Source organism: Hyaena hyaena, unplaced genomic scaffold (genome assembly GCF_003009895.1).
Source record: "Hyaena hyaena isolate Hyena2069 unplaced genomic scaffold, ASM300989v1 scaffold_531, whole genome shotgun sequence".
NCBI lineage: Eukaryota > Metazoa > Chordata > Mammalia > Carnivora > Hyaenidae > Hyaena > Hyaena hyaena.
In genome coordinates, this window is record NW_024081164.1 from 814,228 (window position 1) to 836,086 (window position 21,859).

The following is a 21,859-nucleotide window of genomic DNA, read 5'->3' on the forward strand; positions in this document are numbered from 1 at the left end:
ACTGCTTCTAGAGTTTGGTTTCTTGTTGAAATTGCTTTGGAAAATAGGAAAATGGAGGTCCATGCTCTGGGTCACATCGGCAGGTAGGGAGGGTTTAGGGCAAGTGATGTGTATTTCCTGTGTTTCTACTGCAAAGCAGATCCTGGTAGATAGATATGTGGGACCAGCTGAACAGTGGCCTAGGGTATCTGCAGCTGGAAAACGGACCCTCAGCTGAATGTGGGACACAGAGCCTCCCTGCTCCTACTCATCCAAATGGATGTGTGGCTCAGGGCACCTGCTCTGAGAACTAGCAGAATGTCAGCTTTACAGCAGAAGCCCAAGGAGGGAGCTGGGCTAAAAGGTATTATTCATGAGCATAGGGATTAAGGAGGGTTTTTCATTGCGCATGCGCGCGTGTGTGCGTGCGTGTATGCGTGTGTGTGTGTGTGTATTGAGGACCCCTCTGACAGTCTCCTGAAGCCCAGGGACTCCCTCCCTAGAATAACATTTTTAATTCCAAAAAAAAAAAATAAAATAAAATACACGGGACCACAAAGTCAACTTGCTATTTTGAGATACAGTTCCCAGGTATTTTAAAAGGGTGTTAAAGAAGAATTACGTGCCTCTTAATGCCGTAAACAATACGATTTGGCAGGGGGTCACATATGCTGTAATTTTAAAGTAGTGATAACTGTAAGTGATACATTAAGATCCTTATGATGCCTGAAATGTGATATGAAAATGTCTGAGATTTCTCTTGGGGTTAAAGTCCCAGCTACTACCAATACTGTTGTTTCTTTTAAAAATCTTTTTTTAAGTTTATTTATTTATGTTTGAGAGAGAGACTGAGAGAGAGAGAGAGAGCGAGAGCAAGCATAAGTGGGGGAGGGACAGAGAGAAGGAGAGACAGAATCCCAAGCAGGCTCTGGCCCATTAGTGCAGAGCCCGATGTGGGGCTCGAACTCATGAACCGTGAGATCATGACCTGAGCTGAAACAAAGAGTCGGACACTCAACTGACTGTGCCACCCAGGCGCCCCTTGTTTCTATTTTCATAATTAAAGGGAGTGCTAAAGATCACTTATAGTTTAGTGAAAACAAAGAAACAGGGTTTTCTCCATCCAGGGTCATAGATGCCTTAGGGCATCAGTGGACCCCCACTTTTGGGTCAGGAACCTCTGGACTGAAAGGAAGCCTGGCAGAGGCCCCCCAGAGCCTCCCGCCACAACCTCGCAGAGCTGTGTGGGGAGAGGGGCCAGAGAAATGCACGCTGGACAGACTGCCGAATAAGAACACACGCGAAAATAAATTTAAATAAATACAAGGTTGCGGGCTGGGCTCCCTGACAGGGCTGGAACACATGTGGAATGGAAAATGAGGGTGATGGATAAAAATAAAGGCCAAGATTAGCAGGACAAGAACAATCTCCCCTTCTCACTGCCCCCCTCCTCACTCCATTCCTACAAGTAAACCCAGTATTTCGGAATACGGCTTTTTTCCCCTATCATTTGCTTGCTTTTATTTATTTATTTGGTGATGTTTTCTCCTTGGGGAGGTAGATAATTCTCTCATTTTTTTTCCCTATGCCCCTCAAACAAATGAATCGTGTCATCTCCTGCCTGAAATAGGAATTAGCTCCTGCCAGATGTGTCCCCGTTCACCTCTGCAGAGCAGATGCCCCCCCCCGCCCCCCGGCCTTACTTCCTCCCTCGCTTTCCCTCACCAGCCCTGCTAGAGGTGGAGGACCCACATGCTTGGGTGGGACTAAACCTCTGAGAACAGGGGGGCTCCCCAGTGCATGCAAGAATCACATGCTAGAGAGTTCAAGGCCAAGTTCTGTGGCCCGCTGGCTGTGTGATCTTGGGGAAGCCCCTTAACCTCTCTGAGCCTCGATCCCCTCCTCTCTGAGGACACACAATAATATACCCATCTCTCTCAGGGTTGGGATAATAAAAGTGCTTTTTATGGGCCAGGCCCTGTTTCAAATACACATATTAACTCACTGAATCTGCACAGCAGCTTTGTGAGGTAGGTGCTATTGTTCTCGCCATTGTGCACGGAGAGTAAGTTAAGTCCTCTCAGGTTACACAGATCAAAGGTAGCAGAGCAGGATTTGAACCGAGGCAGCCTGGCTTCAAAGCCCTTACTTTTCACCAGTCCAGCTGCCTCTCTCTCCCTCACCAGAGGAAGGAGGCTCCAGGTAATACCAAATAAACAAGCGCACGGGCACGTTGGGAGTGGGGGTGAGGCCGAGGTCCCCTTGGACCAAAAGGTGATAGTCTCAATGGAGACTGACCGGCCCAACCCACGGTTTTCCAGAGATGGACACTGAGGCATGGCGTGGGGACATGCCGTGCATGGAGTCACTGTGAGTGAGGAACAGAGTTGGGGCAGGGCTTGGCTTTAGGCTTTTCTATACCACCTTCCCCGGGGCAGTTGGGGCAGGGTTCTGGTAGCAGAATGCCATGGCCAGGGGTCTGGATCCTGGGATTTTAACTTGGGAGAGCCTCTGTCACAAGGGCCAAAGGTGGCCACTCACACCATCTTCCTGGGCAGAGTCCTGAAGTCCTGAAGTTCTGTTGGACTTTTCAGGTTTCATAATAAGGGGCCTGGGGTTCTCCGGCTTCTTGCCACCCTAAGAGTAAAACAGCCAAGCTGCAAGAGAGCCTCCAGTTAGATGGTGGAAAGAAAGGACACGCTGGGTCCAGGAGGCTGGGGGAAGGGGTTCCACGTTGCTACATCTCCCTGCTTCTACCCTTGGCCCCCGAGAGCCCATCTCCAACACAGCCATCAGAGGGGTCCTTAAGAAAGGTGACTCAGGGCATGTCAGCCCCCTGGCTCCCCACTGGGCTCCCAGGAACGCCTTCCTTTGGCTTGGCTCTTGCCAGTGCTGCACCCTCGCCTCCTACAATCTCTCTAGTGCCCCCCTGGCAGTCTTGTTTCTGCACGTGGAAAACGCCCAGACTTTCCGAGGACCTCTGCCCTTGCAGCGGAACACCTGCCGCCAGAATGTTCTCCCTCTGCAGCTCTGTGGGGCTGCCTCCTCTATACCCCCTTAACCTAGGTTCTTAACAGCACCTCTCTGGAAGGCCTTCTGGAACCACAGAGTCAAAAATAGCCCCCTCCTGCGCCCCATCACTTACCCTGTTTATTGACTTCTTGACATTCGTTTCCACCTACAGTGACGTTGCTGCTTACTCCTCTGGTTTCCCCATTGGGATGAAATAGAAATCTTTAGCACTAACTCCCCAGTGGCGGGCACATAGTAGGTGCCCAGTGATGTTTGTTGAGTGAATGAATATATAATTCTTCATCTAAGTTAATTTCAGCCAAGGCCCTCGGGAAGGTCAGGAGGCCGGCCAATTAATAGAGTCTGAAGGCCAGTCTGAGATGATTCCAGTCCCCACGAACAGCCAGAACCAGGCAGTAGAGGCCTCTCTGGGGGACTCTAGTGTCCTGCTCCCCACTCCAACCCCACTCCCCTGCAAAAATGTCTTAAGGACAGCAGGAAACATGTTCTGAGAAGCTGGGGTCAGACACGAGACAGAAATGAAGTGGATCAAAGGCTTCCAACTCCCGAGAAGAAAGGTACAGGGAAGGTGAGAGGTACTAGCAATTTTTGGCTATCCCAAATCCGCTGGAATGGGTCGTGCCCAAGGCCAAACGGTACTTAGGAACAAAGCCCTTTGCTGGAATCTGTAAGGCAGCCAGAAGCGCAGATGATCTCCTACACTCACTGCCACTCCGCAGAGGCAGGACACAGAGCACGGAACGCCGAGAATCTACTTGCTTCTAAGGAGAAGAGTGAAATTTAGGACAACAGAACAGAAAATTCCAACCATCCAAATAACCTCGCCCCGTGCAGATGGGAAAACATGGCAGGCTAGGTCAGCGGTGGCCAGGACGGGGTGGGGAGGGCTGCAGGCTTGGTCAGGAGAGGAAACATTGACCAAACTGGAGAAAACACAAAGAACATGTGGTGGCCAAGGGGGTGGGTGAGGATACGGTAGGAATCCAAGTGGGTGAGTGTGCTGCTAATTTCCTGTGGGTTTCCAGAACACTGAGGAAGACGCAAGAGACCACCCAGTAGCCAGGAGCAGGGGAACAGGCTGCCAGAGCCTTTGATTTGAAACTCAGAGATGAGCTCCACACCAAGGCTGACTCCTGGGGCCTTTGCCTTGAGAGGTTTTTTTTTTGTTTTGTTTTGTTTTTGTGATTTGCATCACAACCATCTATTTGCATCTCAACTGTCATGCAGTGCTGAACGGGTCTTTAGGGGTTTCAGCCCATCCTATCCCTTCCTTCTCTGGCTTCTGTGAGTGGTCTATAGCTGGGCAAAAGAGAAGAAATTGCTCAGTGGGACTTGACAATGAGAATGGAGTCCTTGGGAGACTGAAAGGGCTTCTTTCAAGCACCTTTGTGGTCTTGAATTTTCCTGCAGACCCTGAGATTCAGCAAGAAACGGAGCAGAATCTTCCATCTGGAGGGGATGGCTGGCATTATCTAGTCTTTGTAAATTAGATTAGCATACTTTTTCGGAAGGACTGCCACAAAGTACTAACTGAGAGGTTAACCTGCTTCCTCCTTCCCTTTCTGTTTTCCATCAGCACCCTCAACTGCCCCCACAGTGGACCTTCAAGGTCACCATCTTACAGAAACTCAGCAGGAATTGGGTTTTAGCGTAGAGGCACTTGACTGATGATCTACTTTGGATAAAGCCACCTCACTGTTACTTTTATCATCTAATCATGCTTTAATTGAACCAGTACATATATCTGCAGTGCCTCCCAGTGCTGGGTTATACTGCTGAGCAAAAGCAGACCCGCCCTGCCTGTGAATGATTACGTCCAATCGGGGCAACAGACAGTACTGAGATGATCACACTAGCAACTACAAAACCACGATGAGGCTGGGTGCGAGGGAGAATCACGTGGTTGTTTAGACTCTCTGACAAAGGGGTTTCACCTCTCTCTCCTCTCCCTCCTCCAAGTCTGATTGATGAACACATTTTTTCTGCCACCCCAGCAAATCCAGGCACCTTCACCCTGGGCACAAATCCCAACAGATGTATTCAGCCCCTCCTCCTCCCCTCCCCCCAAGAGAACTAGAAGAAATGACACCTTTTTAAAAATCCCTTTTATAAAAGATGCCTGATTTCTCTTTGAGGTTCCCTGATTTCCCCCAGATTCTGGACTTTGGGCAGTCCTCAAATGCCAGTGGCTGCTGTCTTCTGCTCCTTGTTGGCAACGTGGCTAAATGCTCCGCCCTGGGAACCTGGGGCCCAACCCTCAGCACCCAAGAGTGGGCCTCAGGAGTATTTACCCCATCCAGACCTGGATCCTTCCAGAATTCTGGAGAGTGGAGAAGAGATGGGCAATACAAAAGAGCAAGGCGATTTAGAAAGCAATTTATTCTCCCCTCTTATTTAGGAATCGGTCCAGGACCCTGTCTGGGATGGTCTGGGTGTAGCTCTCCCAGGGAGGCTGGACAGTGACCCAGAAGACCATAGGGCGGGGAGTTGGGGCTCCTGGGCTGCCCTTCGTCCTCGATGGTTCTCTCTCTGTACCTCACTGTGCCCTGGAAAGGTGGGGTCCTGGAGAGGGGAGGCCCACCCTTTGCTGTCAGACACTGGTCAGTTCCCTGGGGCAAGGCGCACAAAGGTCCCTGCGAGTGCTGGGCACCCTGTCCACAGTGGGCATGCTGCTGCACGTGCCTAGGTGGGGAGTGGCCACCAGAGGCCACACCCCCTGCAGCACTACTGCAGATTGGGAGAGGGCTTCCGGCAAAGCAGGGTTCAGCTAAGCCCCAGGGGCCAAGGTGACCTTGAAATCCCTTGCATGGTGCAAGGGCCCTGGGGTTTCTGGCCTTGCTGGTGGCAATGCTCCCTGGACCCATCTGGTTGACATGTGGGTGTGCGGCAGGTACTGGGCTAAGTCCTATAGACTAACGGACTGATCTCCTATCTCTGTCCCTTGCTGGCATTCTCTGTGGCAGACGCAAACGTGTAGCAGTTTTCCCAGTTCCCCAGCCCTCTGGCAGTGAGGTGGGGCCTATTCCCAGTACTGGGCAGAAGTCATGGGCAGAAGTCACAGGATGATGCCCAGAAGAGGTGGTGCTTCCTCCCCTAACTGTCCCCTCTCTCCCTCAGTGACCCATGTGACTGCAGAGTGTGCACCTGAGCAATGACGCAGAGCGGGGTCTCCCTGCCCACCTGTGCCGACGGGTAGTAATAAGTCTCTGGGGGAGAAACAGCCCTGTTTCAGGGTTAATTGTTACTGTGATAGAGACAGATACATTTTCACACAGATGAGCAAAGTGACATTTAGAAAGGGCAGTGACTCACCCAAGGTCACAGAGATAGCAAATGGCAAGGCCGGACTTGAACATAGGCCCCGTCTATCTCCAGAGCTTGGGCCGTGAACTACTACACAAGCTGCCTCCTCTCTGGATTGCCTCCAGAATTAAACCCCAGTTCCTTGGCTTGGCATTCAAGGCTCTAAAAAAAACTTGTGTCCTGGCCCACCATTCCACCAGCCCACTACACAAACCCTCATGCAGGTTCCTTCCTTTGGGCCTCTCTGTGGGCCATGCCCACCCACCAGCCCTCCTGGCTGATTTGTGTCCCAAGGCTCAGCCTTGGTCCCCTTTTACCACAGAGCCTTTGTGAGTCCTCTGGTCCCTTCTTCCCCCTTCCCCAGTTGAGCTCTGAAACCCTCGCTGCCCGCTGTCACTGGCCCGCACGCTGGTACCAGTGTCTCTTTTCCCTTGGACATTAGTGACAGCCTGAAACCAGAGATGGGACTTTTCCTGAGGCTCTCCCTCACACAGCGGTGTCTAAAGGGGGCGCTGCCCTCCGGGGGAATAAAAGATGACCCATCGGGGCGTGAGAAAATGTTGGACTTGTTTTTATACCTGCTTATCTCCTCCTTTGAAACTTTTGATATTTTTGCACATGTTTTAAAATTACATACTACACTTGTATAAACACACTTGGCCCTTTAGGACAGTGACCATGGGCTACACTCCCTCAAGGGACCAAATATAGTTCCTTATAAACAGTAGGTGCCCAGTACATACTTTCGTTACTAGGTATGGGATGACCTAGCAAGAGATCGAAGATGTGGTGCGTGCACATACGTACGTATACACACACACACACACACACACACACACAGGGACTGACATCTTCATGGCCAGGTCCTTGCAGGGATGAGGGCGGGAATGGGGGCGGGGCCGCTGCCGGGATGAGGAGTGGGGTTAGGGCAGGAGGGGGAGGACCCTGTCCACTGGAGAGAAGCTGACAGAAGAGTGGTGGGTGGTGGGAGGAGGGGCCCCTGGGCAGGAGTGCTGGGCAGGGAGAGTGGAGAGGGGCAGAAGGAGCAAGCAGGAAGCCAGGCCCGGAGCAAGGCCAGCGCGGGAGCCCCGCATTGTGAGGAGTAATTGCAGAGAAGCCCCTCAGGCTGGAAAACCTAATGGAATTCCTGAGCAGAATGGGCCAGGGAGCAGCGGTAATAAATAGAAGTGCTATTAACGATTGTGGCTGCTGACAGGCAGGGGCGACCTGGTGCTTGAGAGGGGCAGGGAGGAGGCAGACTGAGAGGGTCCCCAGCAGCTCGGAAGCCTGTCCCATCCAGGCCTGGAGGGGCACGGGCCCCATCCCGAAGTCCCCCTCCTCCTGTCCTTCCCAAGCTCTCCCCCACTCGCAGCCCATGTCCCTTTCTCTTACGACGCCTCAGCCAGGCAGGTCCGGCCTGCAGGCTTCCTGGATCTCTGGTCTCCTGTGGCCTGGGGTCCCCTTGAAAGCACTCATGCTCCTCACACGGAAAAAGGAGGAGTCATTACTACCAAAAGCAGAAATCAGACTTTTTTCCAAGGACATATTTCACCCAAGAGTCTCCAACTTTAAAAATTTCGATTTTTCGGTGTATGTTTTATAAGGCGCATACTAGATTAGCAAGATGGGCATATTATTTCAAAATACGTTACTAAATAAACGACTAAATGAAGAACGACACATTGGAAGTGGGTGCTCAAATAGCCTTTGCAGAGGTGGGGGGTAGGTCGCAGGTTAGAGACGCGGAGTTTTGCCGGGGAGGAGGGAGCAATGTTTGTTTCTATTTTTTTTTTTTTTTTTAGCTAGGGACTTGGAAGCCTAGAAATACCTGGCACCCTTCCCAGGGTTGCAAAGCCTTCTGGGACTCACCTCATCCTTGTCCACCACCTGGATGAAGAGGGGCAGGGCAAAGCCGACCTGCGCTAGCTCGGTGATGGCCACGCTGTATTCAGAGCTGTTGAACTCTGGGGCATTGTCATTGATGTCAATAACCAGGATGTTGAAGGTTGTGGTGACTGTGGCATCGGACGGGGTGCGGTCATCATTCAGCTCTGTGCCCTGTAGGTACAGGACAAACATCCTAGACACGAAAGTGGCCATAATCCCAACATCATCGTTTACGAAGGCTTTGTCAGTGCTACCTCCCATCCTTTATGTGAATTATCCCTTCCCCTCACCACAACCCCAGGAGGAAGATTCTGTCGTTAGCACCCCCATTTTACCATTGAGGAAAACCGAGGCTCAGAGAGGTTAAGTAACTTGTATAAGGACACACCATCAGAGTAAGTGGCAAACTGAGGCAAGAAGCTTCCAGAACCAAGGGGACGAGGTGGCATGGTGATGACAAGACAGATTTTGGGGCTCATCGAGGGGCAAAGGGAGACTATTCAATTTGGCAGATGATAAAACCGAGGCCAAGCATTTTTGTGCTAGCAGGTAATCAAGACTTAATTTGGCATCTGGTATGGCCCAAACGCTGTGCTAGGTGCCATGAGGGTCTGGGTCGGGGTCAGGAAAGATGGTCTCAAATCCCTGGATGCCTGTTCTCTGGAGCAGACCCCTGGCTCCCAAATACCCATTTCCAGTTTCCACTCCTGTCTTCTGGACCCAAATCTCTGGGCGGGAGGCCCAGGACTAAGTATCTTTGGCCAGAGGCTTGATGCGGGGTGGGGGGAAAGGCGGTGTTAGCCTACCTCCCCCCACTGGCCCACATGTGCACACTGGGTGGAGACAGAGGAGCCGGATGGCCAGGGAGAGCTAGTCAACCTGTCGCTGCTGCAGCCCTCCCAAGGTCAAGGAGAGCAATCAAGGGCCAGGCTGGGCTGCCTTATTCTCCTCAGGACAGAAGGGCCTCCTTCCCCAAGCCCCTCTCCTCAGTGCTTGTGCCCTCCCCTGCCTCAACCGGATGGGCAGGGCTGGGGAGGAGCCCTGTGGCCCAGGCGGGTCCACACTCTACATCAGTTTCCCAGGCAATGGCTCTGCAAAGCACAGATTTCAATTAAAACCGGCCCTGGGTGGCAGAGGGCTACAGGAGCCTGGGGCTGTGACTCCACCACACCTCTAGGAGAAGCATCTGGCACTTTCCACCTCTCCCCTCTCGGTACTGCTGCTTCTAACCAGGGGATAGCCCCAGGGGAGCTAGAAATGGGACACACCCCAGAAACGGGATCAATGTAAGAATTTGAGGTGGCTGCAATGGAGAATAGGGAATCACCAGTACAAGAAAGGACCATGGATGAGCACCTACTATGTGCCCCCTCACTCCTAAAGTGGAGATAAAAGTCCCAATCCTATGTGATTTTTGGCAACAGCTGTGAGGCGCCCAGCAAGGCCCTCAATGTGGCCTCTGCTTGGTCCGCGTTGTCGGTTCCTGACAGTGGCCCTGGGCGCGAGGCCCGGGAGTCCTGCCGGGCAGGAGGCCAGGAGCGCCGCCCTCCAGGAGCCTCAACAGGCGGCACAGCTGTAGGCTGGCACCACAGTGTGGGCAGCCCTCCACACGGGCTGCAGGTGCCCACCACCTGGCTCTTACCTTCACCGTCAGGATGAAGCCGTGGCTGTACAGGGGGTTCTCCCGGTCCAGCAGGCCGTTCAAGGTCAGCGCTCCGCTGATGTAGTCCAGGGCGAAGATGCTGTTGGTATTCCCTGCAAGGAGAGAGCAACATTCCAGTATGCCCCGGGCCCGGGGCAGGGGGACACGGGCTGCGGAGAGGGCTCCTCTCTGCGCATATTAAGGACAAACCCGTAACTTAACATGGACGCTGGCTCAAGGAGTAATAGCTAATGTTCTGGAACGCACAGCCCAGGCATAGATGGCTGTGATCCACAGAGAGATGATTTCTTGTTCTTTAGTCTTCTTCCATCTCTTTGACAGAGTCAAGAGATGCTAATTTGTCTCTGGCATCTAATGCTTGCTTGTTTTCCTTTTTAACAGAGAGAGCAGGCTTCAGGCTGGGAGCCTTCCAAAGGGAGCAGGACTTAGCCAGGACCCAGCCACCGCTAGGGTCTGAATGCCTCCCCCTCCCCCACCCCCAGAATGCATATGGTGACATCCAAAGCCCTAACACAACCATCTGAATAGGTGGGCCTTTGGGAGGTGCCTGTGAGGTGAAGTGGAGCCTCCATGAGTGGGATCAGTCTCTTATAAAAGAGACCCCAAGGGACCCCACGTCCCTTCCACTGTTTGAGGACAGAGTGAGGAAGCACTGTCTAGAACCAGGAAGGGGGCCCTCCTCTGGCCAGGCCGGCACTCTGATCCTGGATTTCCCAGCCTCCAGAGGAGAAATACGTGTTGTTCATAAGCCACTGGCCCCTATCTTATTTTGTGATAGAGCCCAAGTGGACTGAAGCAGAAGCTCAGTTTTGTTGATTATTTTCACGCTCATTTTCTTTTTTTTATTTTTATTTTTATTTATTTCTAGGAGAGAGAGAGAGACAGAGACAGAGAGAGAGACAGCGTGAGCAGGGGAGGGTCAGAGAGAGAGGGAGATACAGACTCCGAAATAGGCTCCAGGCTCTGAGCTGGCAGTCAGCACAGAGCCCGACGTGGGGCTCGAACCCACAAACCGCGAGATCATGACCTAAGCGAGTTGGATGCTTAACCGACTAAGCCACCCAGGCGCCCCTTTCACGCTCATTTTCTATTCTAGTCCATTCTATCCTAGTCTGATTTTCTACATAGTGGTGGTACAATTAATTCCCTTCCACAATAAATATGGGTCAAAAACCTAATTCGATTTTAAGAGTAAGCATTTAAATAATTATTAAAACTTGAAGTACAGGGGCACCTGGGGGGCTCAGTTGGTGAAGTGTCCGACTCTTCATTTGAGCTCAGTTCATGATCTCATGGTCTTATGAGTTCGAGCCCCGCACTGGGCTCTGTGCTGAACTTGCTTGGGATTCTCTCTCTCTCTGCCCCTCCTGCCTCATACTCACATGCTCCCTACCCCCCCTCTCAAAATAAATAAATAAACATAAAAACACCTTGAAGTACATATATAAAGTACTGGCAAAAATCATACACTGGTGCAGACTGAGGCCTCTGTGTCCACCCCTCTCTTCCCCACTGACTTCATTTTATGCTTCTCCCTACAGGAACCCATGTCCCCCACCCAGGGGCCTCCTCAAGTTCCCCAAATCAACATGTTCATTCCTGCCTCCTCTTATCTCCATGTCCACCTTTCTCACTCGGCTGCACATCCTATCCTCCCACACAGGGCCACCCCTCCTCCTCCTCCAGGAAGGTGGCCCTGCTTCTCTGGCTGACCCTCCGTGCTCACGGGCAGTCGCCACTGTTTTATTCGCTCTCCCACTGCTCCGCGTGTGTTCATGCGGTCTTCCCAGCCAGCCTGAAGAGGAGGGACTTTCATGACTGTCCCTCCAGGAGCCTGGCCAGTGCTGGCCACCCAGAGGCAAGCGTGGCTCCCAAAGGATCACTGCCCCCAGCCTGCTGGGGCCCCCACACTTGTCCTGGTGTCCTTCCCACCAGGCTGTGAATCTGCGCAGGCAGATCCCAATCCCACTCTCGTCCTCATTGACCAGCGTGCTGGTCCATTCACATGCGCACACGCTGCCGTTCCTTCATAGACTCAGCCATCTCCAGGGCAGGTGTCCTGGGGCCGCCTCATGCGTGGTGGTGTGGGGGATGTGAAGGTCAGCCTGTCTGGATTCCTGATGCTGAGGCACTTGCAGCCTGGTAACAGGGCTCTGACATGCAGGAGAATCAGCATCTCTGAGTTCACAGCAGGGAGAGACTGTTCACACAGGGGAAGGCTCAAGGAAGGAAAGCTTCATGGAGGAGGTGGCATTAATTCCCTGTACCACCATGTAGCAGCTGTGTGACCAGGGGCAACTCCCCTAACCCCTGTGTGTCTTGGTCTCCTCGTTTGTAAAATGAGGACAATAATGGATTTAGCTCAGAAGGTCATGACAATTAAATGAGTGTGAAAAATATATACATGCAGGCTTGGAAGAGTTCCTGGACAAAGTACTAAGTATGGCTTGAGCTGGGCCCTGGACCATCGATGGGCAGGACTGGGGAAGGGAGGGGTGGACACTGATTCCATAGGCATGAACTAATCCTCGGGCCTTCAACACACACAGGTAGAAACTCCCGCATCTCTTTACTCGCCCCTTGCCCGGCTCTAAAGGGATCTGTGCATGTTAGCATCTCTTCAATCAACCAAGGAAAGCACAGAGCAGACAATTTCCTCTTCCAACTTTAGACTTTGGGACAGAGACTGTTTTCAGCCACCCCTCTGCTGGTTGGCAAGGCACTCCGCCGTCTTCCCAGCTGCAGGGGTTGGCTGAGGCAGGGGAGAGAGAGGCAGCTGATGACTGCAGAGTCCATGCAGGCCTCATGCCACTCTCAGGCTGCAGGCTCTGGGGACTCTGATGTGGGGCCTGGCCAGGGACTGGACGTCACTCCAGCCTCCCCCTTGTCTAGAGCTTCTTCCTGTAGCCATAGAGAGAGGTGGGTACGTTCCCAGCTGAGTGTGTGGAGTGGGGAGGACGGGGCTGCGAGGAGGCACAGACATGCATGAATGTAAGTGCTCTTTCTTTAGCCAGGACTTCTGCTGCCGGGGAAACAAGGGGATGCATGCTCTCATCTGTTTGTCATTACTAATCCATTCAGCAATGACTGAGCTCCTATGATGTGCCAGGGACACATTCTAGCAGAGGATGCAGCTTTCACCAGGTATTCACATCACAGGGTGATCAGGGTTGAGGTGGGGTGAAGCATGGACATTGCAGGTGGGAGCTGGGTCCTCTGAACCCCTAATGCTGAGCCGAAAGGCTGCCCTGAGGCAACACCTAAGACCCTCTTGCCACCCATTGCCACCCCTCACCCAGCATGGGCCCCACCTCCCCAGCTACCAGGGCTAGCAACCCATCATTCCGAATTTCCATATAAATTTATTCTTCCCAATAAAGGAACCTATCAAATGTTTAACTAAATGTGATTCAATTTTTATCTTTGCAAGATTTTTCTTATAAATCATTCACAAACCAGAAGGCCCTTGTTGAATGATGTACTTTGGTTTTCGGTTTGAAAAATGGGGTTATCAACCCTGGAGTACTCAGTTGGGCCTCCCCACTGAGCACCTTTACCCTAATCATGGCCACACTGCCCATCCCCAACCTGAAATCTGTCTCCGGCCCATAAAATATCCCCTCCCCCAACCCGGGCATCTTCTCCAACAAACCAGCAGGCAAATACTCTCCGATTGGTACACATTCAAGCTCGGGGACCGTCCCCTAACACACACACACACACACACACACACACACACACACACACACACCCTTTTCCCCCATATCTACCTCAGCCTCCTGCCAACTATGAATCACTAACTCCCAGGACCAGCATCTGGGACGGGTTATACCCAGGGAGCTGACAGGGCCATCTGAGTGAGCCACTGGCTCTGATGGTCTCCTGTCACCATGGCAATAGCAGGACTCCCTGGGATGCTGGTTCAGGCATAGAGGGGAGGCAAACCCTGGGCCCCAAGCAGTGGAGGTCAAGGGCAGGGCTCATTCAAAGATGGATGGATTGATTAGATCACTTATTCAATCGAGTTCATGTTGAGCACCTACTGTGTGCAAGGTGTTGGAGAATCCACAGAGAAAAGCAGGTGAGGTCCATGCCTTCAGTCTCACAGCAAAGATCAACAGTGATGATATAATCTTGCTATTGAATGTGTAAATAAATACCTGCTGAGCTCAGGCCACTGAAGGAAAGCAACATGGCAACATGGCATAGAGATGTGGTTAAGATTATGCTCTCGGGAGGTAGACTGTATGGGCTCAGACAGCTCTGTTGTTCACTAGCTGGGTGACCTTGGTCAAGTTGCTTAACATATCTGGATGATCTCGGTTTCCAAGTCTGTAAATTGAGGGTAGTAACAGTACCCACCTCAGAGTGTTGTTGCAAGGATTAAATGAGTGGATACAATGCCTAGCATAGAGGAAGTTCTCGACATGGGTTGGCCACCTGTACTTGCTCAAGATAACACCGCTGTGAACCCCCGCTCCACTCCCACCCCCATCCCACAAGCCTGTGTCTAGAGCTGTTTGCCAGCAGGAACACTGAGCCAGGCCTGCCCTCTTGCCAGGAGGGCCTCACAATGAAAAGCTCATGTGTACAGGCTGGCAGCCCTGAGGCCAAGGCCAAGGCCCACGGGGCATCTCACCAGGGCTCTGGCCTCGGGGTGGGTCACCACTTCCTTACTCCTCTCCCTTAGCTCCCCTCCCACCATCCTCCCTTCCCCGGGGGCCGTGGGCTTGGCAGCCGCACAAACAAGTTTCTCTGCTACCCTGGAAGCTGATACCACCCCATCAGCCCTCTGGTCTCCCAGACTTTCTTTATCCAAGTCCCATGGGGACTGGGGGGCCAGGGGAGGCTTCCCGGGGACGCCTTTCACCTGTTCACAGCCCACACTGCTGAGCAGAAGGGCAGCTGTTTCCTCTTGGTCGACAGGTGCTGTCCATGGTACCTGTGTGTAGACCTGGTTGAGGGGGGTGGAGGTGGTTCTGGGATGCAGTGGGGCCGCACCTCAGCGCCCTAAGGGTTCTGGGAACTGGTGACTTAAAGCGTTCACAAAAGAGAAGAAGCAGGTCGTTACCACCCTGCCAGTTCTCTTGGGGGCAGCCTTGTCCTCTAGGAGCCCCAGGTATCAAGACCTCTTCAGATTCCCAAAAGAAAAGCTGAGGCAGGTGTGGGGGGATGTGAATAGAGTCTGCTAAAGCATGAAAGACTGCCGAGGGGGGAGTCCCAGCCTTCTCTGCCCTATTTATTAATAACAGTAGCTAGTACTTAGCAGTTCCATATGCCAGGCACCAGGGCTCAGCTGTTTGTACAACCATATTACTTACTCCTCACCATAACTTAGTAAGAACATAGCCCATGTCACATGTGAGGAAGCAGGCTCAGAGACATTAATAGCTTGTCCAAGGTCACATGGCTGCTAAATGGCTGGCGTAGAAGTACATTTACGTCTCTCTTCCTTGCCCCGCAGCCATTGGTCCCGCACCACACTGGCGCCCACTCTATACCTGGCCCTGTGCTCAGTGATATACAAGAGATCATCTTCCTATATAGAATGGGTGGTAATAAAGTTGCTCTTTTTTTCTCAGGAGGGAGTCCTAGGTAAAAATAATGTACATTTCCCAAGCTCTAGATCAATTCCTCCAGGGCAGATTTAAGTAGCAGCAGAATGCCCACATGCAGATGTCCCCTGGGTGGTGGTCAGGAGGGCCTACGGTGGGGACTAGTGGGAAGGTGAGGGTGCAGGCAGGAGCTGTCGGCACCAAGGTGGCGACACACAAAGGGCACTGGCAAGGCTACCTTTAGGGCAGACCTATGGCTCGAGCGAGGATGAGCAGGAGAATTTAGATAGACAGGAGGTAGTCTGGAAATGGTACATCGCCAGGGGCCCAGAGGCAGAAGAGGAGGAAGTTCTGAGAAAGAGATGGTCAGTAGGGTCAAGCAGCACCGAGAGAGGCTAAGGAGAAGGAATATTCCAGCACAGGCATGGGTTGGATCTTCAGATGCCCTGAGAGGTCAGACTGTGAGACACTGCAGGCAGATGGGGCACAGATGTGGGGACAGCGGGTGCAGGTGCCGATGCATGGGGAGTAAAATAACCAGGAGAGGCGGAATGGCAGCTAGAGGGCGCAGCTGAGTCAGACAAAGGGCCCGTGTGTTTTATATGTGGTCAAAGGCAGGAGGAGGTTGGGGGAGAAAGCTGGACGGAAGAAGGGGAGGGGAGGAGGTCAGGTGTGGGGGGCAGGAGGCGCAGCCCTCTCTTTTGGCCGTGGGGGTCTCACCCACCCACATCCTTATTTCCCCCGAGGCTGGCAGCCTCTCCCCTTCCCCAGGCGCCCCTCCTCCAAGGCCCTGCCAAACCTCATCACTGCCACCTCTTGTCCCCTGTTTATCTCCCTGGTAGCATCTTGACCCGCAGCAAGCCGGGTCTGGGAGGAAAGCAGTTTAGCGAGTGGCTGATGGCGCGTGTGGGAACACAGGCGTGACTTTCAATCGCTTTATCTGCTCCGCTGGGCTAACAGCAACCCATCCTCCTGGCCTCTAAGTTCAAGGAAAACCAATGGCTTCCACCCTGGTCCTTCCTGTTCATAAGATCCACTTCCAAGGTCATAGGCCTCAGGAAGCCAATCCTGGGGGCTGTGCCCCCTCACACTCGCTGAGCCCCAGCACTGGGCCGGCACCCTCAGCACTGCCCTGAGCTGTGGGGTGTCCCTAGTTCTCACAGCGAGATTCAGCATGGCCTAGGGGATAAGGACCAGGGTCTCTCACTTCTGTCCCCCACGTCATGATGCTTGTTACATATTTGTTGGATGCCTGAAGTTTCACTCCCCACTCTGCAGCGACTGGGAAGGGTCAGTGAGCACACACGAGGCGGGGGCATGCTTCAGGCCCGGCCCTGGGCTGGGGCCGTGGAGGGAAGAAAAGTAAAAGGCTGTGCTTATGGGGCGCTCATGAGCTGGTCGGGCTTCTGGGCACGAACATCCATCCTGTCAAATGCCGGTCCCCGAATGGAGAAAGGAGGCCCGTGGGGGGCTGATCCCTCACCTGGCCTCTGGGCTCGGTCACCCGGCCCTCCTCAGGTGCAGGGTCAGGAACCCTTCCCAGGGAAGAGACAGAGGTGGGATTGGCAGCCCCTTCTCTCTGGGGGTCTCTCTTTCCATCCCGGTCTCTGCCCGGAGCCTATTACATCAACACCCAAGTGAAGAGACCACCTACCGTGCAGAGGATGATAAAAGACCTAGGTGCCGGCAGCAGATCTGCCACTTACCAGCTGTGAGACCTCCCGCACACACTGCTAATTCCTCTAAGCCAAATTCCTCATCTGTAAAGTGTAGATAACAGCTCCCCCCTAGGCAGGCTGTGTGAGGATCAGGTGTGATCCTGTACATAAATCACCTATTGCGATGCCTGGCACATAGTAGGTGCACGCTTTGGTTCCCATTCCTCTGTTCCCTGCCGTCCCTGCCTCTTGAACAAATGAATCAAACCAGGTCATTGCCAACCGTGGCCCACCTCTCCCAGAAGGAGTTGTGAGTGATTCTCTGTACAATGGCCAACAGGTACTGGGTCTGGTACTGAGCACTGTTTTTACGTGCATGGTCTTTTTCACATTTTCACATCCCCCCTGCCCATGAAATAGATCTCTTCATCCCCATCTTACAGCTAAGGAGCTTGAGGCACAGAGCCGTTAAAAAATAACTGGCCCTCAGGTAGTGAGGGGTGGAGCAGAGTTAAACTCCGCTCTCAGGAGACTGAAGAGCTCACGTCTCACAGGCCATGGATTTCCCCTCCTCCAGTGCTGGGGGTGGGGTACCCCATGAAACAGCCCCATGCGCCCAGTAGGGCAGCCTGGCCCCCGGGCCCACCACCAGCCCCTCTGACTGTATTGCTGTATATTGAAAACCGGGAGTCAGTCCAAGACGTGGGTTTGGGCAAGATGTCTTATGAATTAAAAATTGTTACTTAGCTGCCTGCTGACAAAGGGGCCGGCGTCCTGGGGGGCACGTGGGCCGGGCTGCATTCAACGGCTCCACGACCAACATATGGCCACCAGCGGTGTGGGTTACTTCTGCTCCTAACCAGGGGAGGGGACACGGCTGAGAGCTTGCTGCCCCTCTGAAGGGCCCTGGAGGAGGCAGGAGTGGGGGGGGAATGAGGCCAGCCTCCTCTCCACAGCTTCTGTTGAAGCCCCTGCGGCCCTCTCTCTGCAGACCTCGCAGGGCACCTTACCCACATTTGGGCCTGGGCTCCAGCGTCACCTCCTCAGAGGAGCCCTCCCTAGCCCCTGCACCGGCCCCTCACACCCCTTCACTCTCCACTCCGTTAGCCTGTTTTATTGCCTTCAGGACACTTCTACTTTCTGAACCTCTCTTCACCATTTATGTGTTTGCTTATTGCCTGTCTCCTCTCACTGCAACATAAGCCCCAGGAGAGGAAGGACCGGGTTTCCCAAATGACCAGCTGACACGTCATAGGTGCTCAGCAAATATCATTTGAACGAATGGACTGACGCAGGAATTTCCGGGGGCCATGCTGAGGCTGGTGTAAAAGGTGGGGCAGAACGGTACTGGTGTGACTTGTAAATTGTTTTTAATGTTTATTTAGTTTCCAGAGAGAGAGAGACAGAGAGACAGAGATTGAGCAGGGGAGGGGCAGAGCGAGGGAGACACAGAATCCGGAGCAGGCCCCAGGCTCTGGGCTGTCAGCACAGAGCCTGATGCGGGACTCGAACTTGTGAACCGTGAGATCATGATCTGAGCTGAAGTCAGATGCTTAACCGACTGAGCTACCCGGGCGGCCCGTTGCTGGCATGACTTGTAACGTCAGGTGTCACAGAGGCCATGATGCTCCGGGGCTCTGAGGATGGATCAGCCAGTTAGCGGTAGTGGCGTGTGTGCCAGAGCCGAGTGTGTCTCGGCTAATCAGTTACCGCCATCCAGTCAGGGAAAGACAACCCTCAGCCCCTCAGGGAGGTGCGATCGGCAGTCGGCTTGCCTTGCGGGCATTTCACAGAACGACGGTTTTCATCAAGCTCACTTAAACCAACAAATGATTACCTCTCCTAATAAGACCACAAAGTGGACTTGGATTAATTTGCTAATCACCAGCTCCGATGTATGAAACATTAACCTGAGTAGTCAAGGGTAGTAAAACTTATAATGTAGGGTTGCTGGGGTTCAAACGAGGGCCCTGTCACCCACTGCAAGCAGTGAATGGCTCCCTGCAAAACAGGTGCTTCAGGCAGGCGGCCTCCGGGCCTCTGAGGGCACTTTAATGGGGATTCATAAAACATCGCCTGGGGTTATGGCTGGGATCAGAATCTCCCCATTTCCTGAGCAACCTTTATCTCTTCCACCCCATGTGTCCATGTGTGCAGCTATCAGGATGTGGCTTCAAAAAGAAAATTAGCAACAACCTAAATGTCCAGGAATAGGAATGAAATACGTTATTATATGAAATTCGGTCAGCCACTAAAAATGATGTTGCAGAAGAGAAGTCTGTGACTTGGAAAGATGGATGTTTAAGACATGTTCATTTTTAATCTTTATTTATTTTTGAGAGAGAGAGAGAGAGAGAGAGAGGGAGACAGAGTGCAAGAGGGGAAGGGGCAGAGAGAGAGGGAGGCACAGAATCAGAAGCAGGCTCCAGGCTCTGAGCTGTCAACACAGAGCTCGAAGCGGGGTTCGAACCCACGAACTGTGAGATCATGACCTGAGCCGAAGTCAGATGCTTAACCGACTGAGCCCCCCAGGTGCCCCAAGACATGTTTGTTTTTTAAAAAAGTCACAAAATAGCATAGTTCTATAAGACACTGGTGATGTGGGTACTGCAGGATATTTAGCGGCGTCCCTGACCTCTCGGGTACCAGTAACATCCCATCCCCAAGTTGAGACAACCAACATGTCTTTAGATATGGCCCAATATCCCCAGGAAAGCAGGGGGAGTGGGTACGTGTGTGGCTGTCACTCCTGGGTGAGAGCTGTTGCCCTAGAATTGTGTCAATGTTTTCTTGAGTTACTTGAATTACATGTGTTAAAAAAAAAAAAAAAGAAAAAAAAAAAGAAAGCTAATACAAGTTCCTTTAAAGAATAATCCCCAAACTTCTAGGCAGAGACGATGGTCGTACAACACTGTGAACGTTCTTAATGCCACTGAATTAATTGGACACTTTAAAATGGTGATTTTTAGGGGCGACTGGGTAGCTTAGTCAGTTGGGAGTCTGACTTTGGCTCTCAGGTCATGATCTCGCGGTTCGTGGGTTCAAGCCCTGCGGCGGGGTCTGTGCTGACAGCTCAGAGCCTGGAGTCTGCTTCGGAGTCTGTCTATCTTTCTTTGCCCCTCCCGCTCCCCTGCTTGTGCGCTCTCTCGCTCGCTCACTCTCTCTCAAAAATAAATGAACATTAAAAATAAATACAATGGTGGCTTTCAGGTTATGTATATTTGAGCACTCACAAACACTCCCAGGGTTTGCTGACATGCGTCTGTGTGTTCGAAGTTGGTGCCAGTTGTGGGCTGGTTGGTAAAAGGATCTGCCTTAGTGGGGAATTCTTCAACCTGCGTGACTAGTGTTCAGACAATCTGCTGAACTTAATCTCCCCGCGGACCGGGGCGTCTCCCGCCTTGGTAGCTGGTGCACCAGCCATGGCGAGGAATGGAATTTGCTTGAAGGGGTTTGCAAGGCTCTGGAGGGGCCGAGCAGCGCAGGATGGCGTCCCTCCTCCCAAGTGGCATTCAGTCTAGATGAGAAAACGGCCCTGATGAGGGCAGCTCATGGGGGCCGGTGTGGGAGGAGCTCTTTCATTGGGCCTTGGAGGGCAGATCTGGGTAAGCACGGAGGGGAGAAGGCCTTCCTGTTGGGGTCTAGCAAGAGCAGAAGCGCAAGGGGGGGGGGGGGCAGAGTAATCCTTTCATAGCAGGGAACCAGCGGGAGGAGCAGGGCTCACATGCAGTGGTGTCAGGAGCAGCTGACCCCAGGAGGCAGGAGCCTTGAATGCCAGGAAAGCAGTTTGGACTTGAGTCCTGCGGGGAGTTTCTGGAGGCAGGAAGCCCTGCTGGTGATGGGGGCATGGAAGGGGTGATGGTAGTGACAAAAGGAGCAATGACAAGGGCCATCTGTCGTGGGCCCACCATGTGCCAGGCAAGTTCTAAGCACTTTGAGTGTATCTGTCCTTTAAGCTTCATGGCAATTCCACACGTAGGGCGTCACCATCCTCAGCGTTCCCACTGTTAGCGTTCTCCCCGTTTTACAGGTGAGGAAACCAAGGCACAGAGAGACAAGTGATTTGCCTGAAGTCATGCAGCCGAGGCTGGGCGCCGAGCTGCACCGGGGCGCTCGGCTGTGTTCCCGGGGGGCCGCCTGTGCCGCCCGCGGCTGGGCCCGGCCCACATAACTCACCTGAGGCTTGGCACTCAGGAGGGTGTCAGGGCCCTGGGAGATTTACAGACTGATTCTGGGCCCTGTAAGGCTTAGTGCATGGGCCAGGCCGCCCCCAAGAGATGGGGGACGTATGTGTTTCCGCCCACCGGCAGGGTGTATGGCCTGTCAGTTCATGCATGCCAGCTCACTGGATTCTCAGACTGTTATCTGAGAATCTGTTATCTGCTCTCCAAATGATCAGATGTGGAGACTGAGGCTCGGTCAGAGGGGTGACATATTCAAGGACTCATGGTTACTCAGAGACCATGCTGGGATTAGAAGGGGTGATTCGGGTCCCTCCTGGCCACTGTGGTCTCTCCTGTGTGGGTCTGGAGGCTGGCTGGTGACGGTCACGGAGAGGAGAGGAGAGGGCTCCAGATGCCCCAGGAATCCACCTGCTCCCATGGCCTGCGGCAGGTGCACCCAGAACACCCACTCCTAGCCTCAACTGGAGCCCCTCCTCCAGCCAAGACTGGGCGCCGAGCTGCACCGGGGTGCTCGGCTGTGTTCCCGGGGGGCCGCCTGTGTCGCCCGCGGCTGGGCCCGGCCCACATAACTCACCTGAGGCTTGGCACTCAGGAGGG

General features: G+C 53.1%; 1 protein-coding gene across 1 annotated transcript in view; it reads right to left on the reverse strand.

The window, feature by feature from the left end:
• LOC120247574 (cadherin-23-like) overlaps nt 1-21,859 on the reverse strand; it is a 318,028-nt gene that overhangs the window by 79,527 nt on the left and 216,642 nt on the right. The window contains exons 10-11 of the mRNA XM_039255551.1: nt 9,845-9,957; nt 8,185-8,373 (exon numbers count right to left, since the gene is read on the reverse strand). Of these exons, the coding sequence (XP_039111482.1) occupies nt 8,185-8,373; nt 9,845-9,957 (302 nt within the window). The remainder of the gene's footprint in view (nt 1-8,184; nt 8,374-9,844; nt 9,958-21,859) is intronic.